At 33.8% G+C, this 12,053-nt stretch overlaps 1 protein-coding gene across 3 annotated transcripts in view; it reads right to left on the bottom strand.

Annotated features, from left to right (window-relative positions):
• RAB28 (RAB28, member RAS oncogene family) overlaps window positions 1-12,053 on the bottom strand; it is an 80,411-nt gene that overhangs the window by 58,169 nt on the left and 10,189 nt on the right. For all 3 annotated transcript variants that reach the window (XM_081051060.1, XM_081051059.1, XM_081051058.1), the window contains one exon: window positions 359-488. In XM_081051060.1, the coding sequence (XP_080907186.1) occupies window positions 359-488 (130 nt within the window). The remainder of the gene's footprint in view (window positions 1-358; window positions 489-12,053) is intronic.

Here is a 12,053-nt window from a genome sequence, read left to right as displayed (position 1 = left end):
TCCCCGAGTCTCTGGGGCATGGCTGAAGCTGCAGCGCCGTCCCATATGCTCTGCAGCTGCATTGCTCTTCTTACTAGTGCACGCTCCTCCTTACACTCAGGAAGCCAAACACACTGTCAGGACAGAACTCACCTTACTAGTAATTAGCCAAAGCAGGAGAGCAATTAATGTAGATCAAGCATTAAAACTGTTATTGAAAAGACTGTGCACATCTTTGGGAATTTTCTTCTCAAGCAACTTGCACATTCCAGGAAACCTGTATCTACTTATGTTTCCAAATATCAATGTGTTTTAGGAATAAAAACAATAGGATAGGCAAACAAACTTTACCATACATAAATAAGCATTGATAACTTACTTTTATTGCCCACCAAGGCAACCAGTGGCTGAGTTTCTGATTCCTCGCTCACTTTCTTCACCACAGTGTACCAGTCTTCCAAATTCTCAAAGCTTTGAAAATTTGTAATGTCATATACCAAGAGGATGCCCTGTCACAAAAGAGTTACAGGATATTTGTAACACACTACTTCAAAAAGTGTACTATTACTGAATACTCTTAAGTAATGCTTCAGATATGCCTAGTAGTGTTACACGTGCAAATGTGGACTGTTTTACACACAAACTGCCTTCGTTAGTTACTAGCAGACAAATAATACCAAATGTTTTCATTCAAGATAAATCTAGCAATTAAGATGCAATGCAAGCTAAATAACAATTTTATCTAATTATAAGTGGTTTTCCCAATAAGATATCTGGGATATGCTTGGTAAGTTACAGTAAATCTAAGAAAATTATATCACAGAGGTGGAAAAAGCTGCAAAGTCTATAATCCTGTCTTTTACTTTCACGAGGTCAAACATTTAAACCTTTCAATAAATAACCATCTGCTGCTGCTCTTTTTAAATATTTTCAAAAATGGAGATTCCATGACATCCCTTGATAGTCAATTTCAGCGTTTAACACAATTTTCTTTAAATGAAATAAGCCGATTTCCTCTTTTGGTCCTCTGTGCATTTGGAGAAAAACGTGAGAGTATCCTCCTTATAATAACCCTTTACGTACTTGAAGAGAGTTTAAGAAACTCCTTTACCGTCTCCTTTCCAGAATAAACAAACTCAATTCCTTAAACTTGCCTCAAAGGACCTATTTTCTATCCCTTTAATCATACTTGTTGGTTCTTCCCAGGACACTCTACATACAGTTTTTTGACATCCTATTTAAAATAACCAATGTAAAACTAGACATGATACTGTAATAAGAGCACGAACAAAGCCAAATATAATAGAAGGATTGCTTCCTGCCTCTTATATATCGTATTCCTTTTAATATATCCCATTATTTTGTGTGGGAAGGAGAAGTATGTACACACACAAAAATAACAGTGCCACATTCTTGACTCTCATCCAGTTTGTGGTCAAACACTTAATACAAAGCTCTGCATACAATATAAGTCTGGACCCTGATAGCATTTATATCTCCTTCTTCTTAGGTTATAAGTATAAATGTTGACTACTTTTTGTACCTACAATGTACCAGACAGATATCTAGATCGTTTCATTAATCCTCACAGCAATCATGCAAAGTTGGTGTTACTATCCTCATTTTACTAATAAACAGAGGTTAAAATAACCAAGGTCACACAGTGAGTTAAGTAACTGAGCTACAATTTGAACCAAGGATTGAATGAGTTTAAATTTCACTCATTCATTCAACAAACATTTGTCTGCCAACTACATGCCAAGCACTATGCTGGGTGCTAGGGATATCAATTCTAAACCTCAAGGAACTCACAGTTGGCTCTGCAGCAAAGCCAAGCACATAAACAGACAAGTACATAATACAGAAGTCATGGCCAGTGATATACTGGTAAATATTAATCAACTGGCTCAGGGCATGGCAGGGGTGGGGGTGGGGAATGTGTTACTCGTAGAGTTTGCCAATTTCTATGGTGTAAATACTGCTCTGCGGCATTTTCAAGCTATTAAAGTCAATTCATTCACTGAACACAAAGTTGGCTTGGACCCCACTATATAGCATTTCCACCATACAGATACACTAAATGTAAATAACCTCAAGAGCATAGATAACAGAAATATATCGAAAAATAATTACTTAAGTGATACGTTTTAAGCATATTTTTGTCTTTAATACAGTTTATGAGTCTATGTATAATTTTTAATCATAAACGTATTCAAGAACTGGCTCCAAAAAAAAAAAAAAAGAAAAAACTCCTGAAAACTTACCCACTGATCTGCAAGCAGGCTCTAGCATACTACTGCTAACACCTGCCATTCTCTTTTGTTAAACTACACTGGCCCCCAAGTCACTTAGTCTCTGGGTCTCAGATTGTCTGCCTCTAAAATTAGATCATTGAGTCTCTAAGATCCCTGCCAGTTTCAATATCCTATAATTTTTATGCAAGAATCACTTGTCCGATTCATTTTGGTAACTCGGACATCTATTTCTGTCTGTCTTCCCAAATGCATTGAAATAATGCCCAACACAGAATTATTTGAAATAATGAGCAAAATCCCACTTTTCTTATTAAGAATGATGTCCCAGGACTGAACTCTCAAGGAAGCTAATCTTCAACCTAATCATTCCACCTCCAGGTGACATGACATAAGTGATACAACATACTTTGTGGAAAGAGCTCTGCCCTGGCAGTCAGACGGCTGTAGGAGTGCGGCCCCGGCCCTACCACCTACTGATCTTGGGCAATGCTGCTGTCCTCTACCTTTACAGCACTGGCCATGCCTAAGTGATCAAGTAATGAAAACAGACTTACTTAAAAACTAACTCACTACACAATCGTTGGGAATTTTGTTTTATTATTCTGAGTGAATAAAAATCACATTGTCAAGGCAATGTTAAGGTAGTTTTTACACTCATAAAATGAGCCTTGACTGATCATGTCTCTTAACCTTAAGATTTTTGGAATATATATGATTAATATATGAAAATCTTCATTTCAGTATGAGTCAATCGCTGAATGTGATAGAAAATACACAAATAAAACATGGCCACCATCTCTTAATAATCAGTACTAGACAGAGCTATGGAATAAAAATAAATACCACTGACCTAGACCAGGGTTCTATGGCCCACAGGTCAAATCCAGCTCACAGCCCATGTTTTAAATCAGCTTCTATTGAAACATAGTCATACTATTAGTCTCAGTATTATCACTAACCCCTCTTGCACCACACCTGCAGAGTTGAGTAACTGCAGCAGAGACAGTATGGCCTGCAAAACCTAAGATATTGTCCATCTGGCTCTTTAAGGGAAAATTTGCCAATTCCTGACCTACACCAATGTGTGCTGATATATATTTTCTGTCAGTGATACCTATAAATCTATAAATCTTCCAGCACTCCTAAGAAAGATAGAAGGATAAACACCTTTTTATTAATCTATCTATCCACCAACCCAAACATCTATCTGTCTGTTCATATGCCCCATTCTCAGGACCAGTTAGTATAAAAACCACCTTTGCTCCCAACGTGACAATTGTATACTAGTTTTGGCCTTCCCTGCTACAGTGAAAGTTTGAGAAGGGAAAATAAGAAAACCAAAAACACTAACATACAAAAAAAATTCTAGGCTACATGGGTACTAGACTTACCAGGGTGATGATTTTGTAAGGTATATAAATGTCTCATCACTAAGTTGTACACCTGAAACTAATGTAATATTTTATATAGACTATAATTGAAAATAAAATTTAAAAAACAAGAAAGATCTAGGGCTTTCGGTTTCAAATCCAACACGTAAAGAGCTTGGAAGTTGTCATGGCTGTCCTTACAATAAGAAAAAAGCTGAACAAACAAAATCAATGACTTTTCCTGGACATAACAGAGAGCTGAGTTTACCAGGCAAATCACCACTCTGAAATCTGGAGAGACAGGTGAATTCAGAAAGTCAGATACAAAACCTGCTTACCTAGTGCAAAAGCTATTTGAGCCAGTAAATGATACAAACATTTAAATGATAATTTTGATGAACTGCTGGAGGCTGAGTGCGGTCTGGCTTGAGAAGGAGAAATTCCTGGGCAACCAGTCTTAGAGGTAGTGGGCTTTACCTCCAGGAACCCCACGAGAGCATCATGGTGAAGAGTCAAGAAAGGCACCCTCATGGCTCTGGCATGTGAAGGACGACAGTAACCACCGTAAACTATGCCCAGAGCATTATCTATAAAAAAGGCAAACTCTCCAGGAGAAAAAACTTAATCAGAGTCTTATATGACACGGAGGAAGGGCAGTTCCCAACTGCAGCCCCCTCTAGCTCTCCTGTCTCACTTAAGTGGGAAGAGCTAAGAAACACCTGTGAAGGTTATAGCCCAGGGACACAGGCCACTGAAAGGCCTTGACTTCATCATAAGAGGACAGAATGCTTCCCCTCCCCTATACTTTACCACAACACTAACAGGGCCCAGTATAATAGTAGTGGGTTACAGCTGAAAGAGCTGTAAGACACAAACTTCAAAAATAAATAAGTAAATAAATAAATTTAATTTTAAAAAAAGACACAAACTTCAACTAAGGAAGAATTTTTTGAGATGCCCCAAAAAAGGAGAGGGAAATAAAAACAAGAAGATAGAGGAATTTGTTATCTCTGGCAGCTACAGCTTTAGCAAACATTAAACACAGACCAACTCCTGGCCCAGGTAACAATAAAGACCTATTTACCTGAGTTCTTATTACTTAATACATCATGTCTAGCTTTCAACAAAAAAATAAGAATGCTAAAAGGCAGTTTGAAAAGAAAAGGCAAGCATTAGGATTAAACTCAGATATGATACAGATTTTGGAATTATCACACCAAGGATTTAAAATAACTATGACTAGTATATTAAAGGTTCTAATGGAAAAGTTAGACACCATGCAAGAATAAATGTGTAATGCAAGCAAAGAGATGGAAACTCTAAAAAATAACAAAAAGGACACTGGAAAATGCTAGATATCAAAAACACTGTAACAGAAATAAAGAATGCCACTGATGGGCTCATCAGTAGATTGGACACAACCTAGGAAAGAATCAGTGAGCCTGAAGATAAGGTCACAGAAACTTCTAAAACTACAATGCAAAGAGAAAAAAGAAAGAAGAAAACAGAATATCAAAAAACTGAGACAATTCTGAATGGTGCATCCTACATGTAAGTGGAATATCAAAAAGAAGAGAGAATGAAGCTTAAGAAGTATTTGAAGTAATAATGGCCAAAAAATTGCCAAAATTAATTAAAGACACCAAACCACAGATTCAGGAACCTCAGAAAACACCAAGCAAGATAAGTGCCAAAAAAAAATCTACACTTTTATATATATATATATATATATATATATATATATATATATGTATACATACACACACACATATGTATGTATGTATGTATATGTATATGTATACATATACATATATATACACATACATATATATACATATATATACATATACATATACATACATACATATGTGTGTGTATATATATGGTTACAAGAAGCGGAGTACAGCATTAGGAATAGAGACAGTGGAAATGTAATGGCTGTGTGTGATGTCAGAGGGATAGTGGATGGGGGACGGGGTTATCACTGTGTGAGGGATATAAATGATAAATGTCTAACTATTACATTGTTCTGTGCACCTGACTAATAAAAAAAATGTTAAAAACAAAAAAATAAAATAAATAAAGGGGGAAAGAAAAAAATCTACACGTAGGCACATCATATATTCACACTGCATAAAACAAAACACAAAGAGGAGAAAAATCTTGATAGAAGGTGGGTAGAGGAATATTTTAGAGAGAAACAAGGATAAGAATTACAGAGAATTTCTCATCAGAAACCACATAAGTAAGAAAACAATGGAGTGAAATGTTTAAAGTGTTGAAAGAAAGAAAAAAAAATCCAGCCTTCTATTCATAAAATTATCCTTCATAGTGAGGGAGAAATACTTTCTCAGGGGGAAAAAAAACAAAAAACCTGAAGAAATTCATAGCCAGCAGACCTACCCTGGAAGAAATGTTAAAGAGGGAGAGGAAAATGACATTATGGGTCAGAAATTCAGTTCTACTGATTTCTAAAGAAAGAAAAAGTATCAGAGAAGGAACAAGTTTATTGTTTAAATTAATAATAGTAATAATGTATTGAAGTGATTTTTAACATATGGACAAGCAAAATGATGACAGCAATGCCATAAGAGATGGGAGGGATGAATAAAGAATATTCTTTCATGAAGTATCTGAACTACATGTGAAGCAATGTAGTTCATTGCTATATGAACAAGACTTAAATTAGTTGAAACTGTATATTACAAACTCTAGAGAAATTGCTAAAAAAAAAAAAAGTTTTAAGTATAATTGATCAGCTAAGAGAGGCAATAAAGTCCTCAAATAAAACCAGAAAAGATCGAAAAAGAAAAAGAACAAGCACAAGGAACAGAAACAGAACATAATAGATGTTAACCCAACTATATTAATAATCACTTTAAATGTGAATGGTCTAATATACCAATTAAAAGACAGAGATTGTCAGAGCACATGAAAACTAAAACTCAACTATATGTGGCCTATAGGAAACTCACTTTAAATATAAAGACACAGATTAAAAGTAAGGGGATACTGAAATGCTATGCTAACACTAATAAAAAGAAAGCTAGAGTTACTATATTAATTTCAGACAAAGCAGACTTCAAAATAAAGAAAATTTAAAGTATAAAGATTGGCATAATAATAAAGGGGTCAATTCTCCAAGAAGACATAACAATATTTTGTGTACATATAACTAAGAACAGAGTATCAAAAAACGTGAGGCAACAACTGACAGAAGTATAAGGAATTCCAAATCCACAGATCCACTAATATAATTGGAGACTTCAACACCCCGTTTTCATTGATTGACACATCAAGCAGAAAATCAGTAAGCTGACCTGAACAGCACTAACAATCAGATGCATCCAATTGACAATTATGGACTAGCCCGTCCAACATTAGATTTTGCACTCTTCCCATGCTCACATGAGACATTCACCAAGATAGACTACAATCTGGGCCATAAAACATACCTTCACAGGTTTATAAGAATAGAAACTATACAAAGCATGTTAGTCGATTGCAATGAAAATAAACAAATCAATAATACATACCTAGAAAAACTCAAAATATCTGAAGATTCAACAACATACTTCAAAATAACACATGGCTGAAAAAAGAAATCTCCTAAGAACTTTAAAAATATCTTAAACTAATAAAAATACAACCTATCAAAAATTTTGGGACACAGCAAAATCAGTGCTTAGAGAGAAGTGTATAGCATTGAATGTATGTATGGGAAAAGGAAGAAGTATCAATAACCTAAACTTCCACTTTAGGAAACTGAGGAGTTTAAACCTAATGTGAACGGAAGGAAAAAATAAATAAAAATTAGAGTAGAGATCAATGAAATTGCAAAGAGGAAAACAATAAATAAAATTAACAAAAACAAAAGCTGGTAAATCTCTAGCCAGGTTAACCAAAAGACGGGCAGGGGAAGAAGAGAGAGAAGAGACAAATTAATAAGAGCTCATCACCACTGATCCTATAGCCTTTAAAAGGATAATAAAGAAATAGTATAAACAACTCTATGGCTAAAATTTGACAACTTAAATGAAATAGACCACTTATTTGCAAGACACAAATTACCAAAACTCACATAAGCAGCCACCGCCTCCCAGGGTCTGTACTCACCAGCTTCAGCACAGCAAAGCCAGTCACTAAAGTACTCCCCTCCCTCAAAGCCCTGAGTCTCTCTCTCATCAATCAATCCAGAGCTCTTCTGATTCCTTCCAGAAATCTATCAGAATCTTCTCAGCCACTAGAAAATACAACTCCCTCAGAAATCCAACACATCTTGGCAACAACTGAAGTCTGAGAAGAATCTACTTGGAGACTGCTGGAAATAATTTTCTTGGTAATCTTGTGGATATATAAACGCATCAGCATGTCCCTCTTTTATCACCCATCAATCTGCCATTCTTCCTTTTCCTATATCTTCATCCCGGTACTGCCCTGCGTTTCCTCTTCCCAATTACCCTCTAAGTGCTCCTCTTCTTCCTAAATCTTTTTGCCATGACTTTTGGAAATCAGATTTCAATTTAATAAATCCTTTTATATCTTCAAATTCCTCAACAATAATTTCCATTTTCTATACATTAACGACTTTCTTCCCTTCCAATCCCAGAAGACACTAACACCCCTTCCAACACCCTTCTCTTTGTAAACCTCAAGACTTTTAGTAAATATTACCTAAAGTTATTTTATATAATGCTGTGCTTTTATCTAGTTTACTTATCACCATAGCTAATAAACATAATGAGTCAGTAAATCAAATGGAAACCACTTTCAAAGGTATAACTGGTAACAATCTTGAAGAAACAAACACTGTTAGCAATACTCAACAGTCTTAAAAGAGATCTCACAGATTTACTTCTAAAATTTAATAAGCACAGTACACACACAATTTAACTTTCCCAAAAATGGAAAGTTCCCTACTCCCAAAAACACAGGTAATTTTTCTTCCTGATTTGTATGACAAATAATCTACTTGAGTTTTTAATTATATATAGAAATAAATTAAATCAAATACAATAGTCATAACAACATATACTTTGCTCTATAAGTACAATCTGTAAGAAGAAAAAGTAATGCAAGAGAGGTCTGTAAATATGTTATAAGTTAGCAACTATCCAACTAAAAAATTCATAGTAAAAGATAGCAGAGGGTCTCAGGAGTCCAGCTTTGACATGTGCTCTCTCCCCAGTTGTCATACAGATACCCAGTCCTTATGCTGGTGATTAACAGGCTGGTTCATCTGTGTGGGGCACTGGCACACAACAGCAGTTATGTTCCACCTCACAAATGACTATACTTCATTGAGTTTATGCTCAGTAGCGCAGTGTTTGCAAACCACTTAGATTCCAGGATGGAAAGAGCTACAAAAATGAAACATCCAGTCCTTCTCTGAGGTTTGTTATTAGCCTCTGTTAGCCACAGGTTACAGGGCACTAAACACTATGTACTGTGTGTTTGCTCGTAACCACTAGGAAAAATAGCCTATAACATCTTTCTGAAGACTCCTAGAAAATGTTAAGGGAATTCAAAATCTGGGAATTTGTAACTGCGATATACTACAATTCTTAGAACTACTTCTTGTCGAAATATCTCACTAATTCTTTCTTGTGTGTCAACTCAATTTTGTTTTAACCAACATTATTCAACAGACTATTGCTAAAGGTTAGGGGGAAAAAAGTGAAGAGGGTAAAATAATCAGTTTTACTTGAACCTAAGTTAATTCCCAGACTACAAATAAGCTTCTTCCTGGAGTTAAGAAAAGCTTAAAAAAGGATAGATTCACTAGCTTAACAGCCCAGATGTGTATAAGACAATTCTTTCTATACACAATACGTAAGTTAGAGAAATAATACGTTAAACTGGTGTCCTCAAAACAACTTGTCAAACATTGTTTGGGAAAGAGTTCTATCCTGTACCATGCGCATCAAAATCCAAAGTATTCATGAGCTAGGCAACATACAGCATCTATATCGACTCTAGAAACAGCATAGCTCACTCTGAAAAAAATTATGATTCTGTAATATAAAGTTATTACATACATTAGAATGCTATTAGAATGTTTTTACAAGCACTATTTTTGAAAAGTAACATTTCTCACGATTTATGGTAGTAGCAAATTGTAGTCAGAGCTTCTCTGGCCTGGATAAAAATTTACATATATTTTAACAAAAGAAACTACTGGTAAATGTACTTTACATATTTTGCATAGCATTTAATTTAGAATCTCTGCAAAACAAAGGAAATTAATTTAATTATCATTAATTTATGACAATTCATTTTATTACCTCAGAATTCCTAGTTTCCTGGGGCAATTTCATGAAAATATTCATGAACTTCTCAAAGGTACTGTACTATCTTGTCGGTTAATAAAACAGGGTATATAACATTCACAGAAATTGTAGAGTATAAATAATATAAGTCACCATCAAAGAGAAAAAAGTCAACATGTACCTTCAAAATAGAAATCTAATGTGACAAATTCTAAGAAAGAATATGAAGCATGAAATACATTGAAAAAGAACAGAAACATTTGACTATACTCAAGTACTCTCAAAAAGATGGAAATTTCTGAAATTTCTACAAATTTGCCTATTAATGCCTGCTGATTTTAAGCCGATATGTAACAGCATAAAACATACACTGTAAAAAAATTATTTGAAGGGATGGTCACACAACATTGTGAATGTACTAAATGCCACTGATTATATACTTTAAAATGGTTAATTTTATATTATGTGAATTTTACATCAATGTTAATTATATATAATACCATAATTTTATAATAAACTTTAAATCAATTTAAATATATCAAATAATAAATTTTTTAAATGATCTGAAGTATGATAAAATTTAAAAAATCCAATGCATGAGTGTTATAGTCCCCTAAATTTTAAGTGAATTTATTAATTGAATTTTATATTATTATAATATTTACCTGGAAGTAAATAAAATCTCCCTGTTCTCCACTAACTCTAGCTATATCCATAAACCATAAAAAGATACTCTATTTGATACTCATAATCAAATATCATTAGAAGCTTGACTGATCTAACTTTCGTTTTTTTTTTAAATCCAACATGTGTTTTTGAAGTTTGATTTTAACAGAGCAAAGAGAAAAGAGATCGTTATTTTCAAATCCTATTTTATCAACTAGATGAGTGAAACAAGGACTGTTGATTCCAACAAACCTCTGTCCAGCAATTTGTCTTTAGTTTAATATCCATTTTAAACATAATCAGTTTAAAACAAAAAAATTAAACAACAATAAAGCCAGAAAAAATCCGAGACGTACCTTTTAAGAGAAAAATAAACCTGCATAAAATATCAAGTCATATGGTCACTAGTGAAAAATGTTAAATGAGCAGAAAGAATTCAGGAGAGCAATGTAGAAGAAAAAGGCAAAGAAGAAACAGTTCTAAGAGCTCAATCTATATATCAATAATATAAAAAACAAAACTCTCAGGTCTTTATATGTGGCTCAGAACCTTATATATGATTTTATATATAACTCTCAGAACTTTATATATGACTCAGAACTTTATATGTGAGTCTCATTTATTTTAGAAAATAATCTAGCATCTATTTTCCATCCAAAATTAAGGCAATGGTATTTAACAAGCATCAAACTTCTTCGTAAAGAAGCGTACTTAACATTCTCTGTCTTCGTCTTCTAGATTCATTTCTTATAAGCAACAGAGTTCCACATAACCAAGTTATGATTCTCCCACTTAAAACATCAAACTCCCCCCAATGCCTCATGATGATGTGAAAGGCACACACTAATTAAAAGAGGAAGAAAAAGCAAAAATTAGTAACATCCATAATTAACTTTTTAAAGTATGTTACTACCATACATATTTCCTATTTGTTTAATTTAAAAACTTATAAATTATGTGTATATAAACTCATGTTGCCAAATGATTTTTATTGAATATTCAAGAGGTTTTCTTATTCTACATATATTTTCTTCTGAAAAGACAGCCTATCACGTTAAAATATTGTATGTGCATCACACATATACTTAGTCATACTAAGTTTTCCAATACAAAATATGATATATCTATTAAATCTGGAAAACTATAAAGATTTAATAGACTAATTAATAGCACAAAAATATATAGACATATAAATATGCTTTTTTCCTTACAACTGGAAATGGAATAAATTTTTCCTTTCTATGTTTTTGATTCAGCTTATATATTCTGAAAGTGGTCACTATCAGTAGGTCAGCTAATAATATCAGATATCATTTATCGATACATTTATTCAACTGCTTACAATAATATCGAATAATGTACGTAGCATATTAAAGCTGTTAGAGTCACACTGGTTCCTTAACCCAAATCATTCCAAACGTATTTTGAGGAGGATGAAGCCAAAGGATTAGCACAAATATAAATTTACTCCCTCTACATATCAAAAGAAAATCCTGTTAGAAAGAGTATGCGTG

Source organism: Rhinolophus hipposideros, assembly GCF_964194185.1.
Source record: "Rhinolophus hipposideros genome assembly, chromosome: 1".
Taxonomy (NCBI): Eukaryota; Metazoa; Chordata; class Mammalia; order Chiroptera; family Rhinolophidae; genus Rhinolophus; species Rhinolophus hipposideros.
The sequence above is the reverse complement of the archived record's forward strand: the minus strand, read 5'-3'. Positions and strand labels throughout refer to the sequence as shown.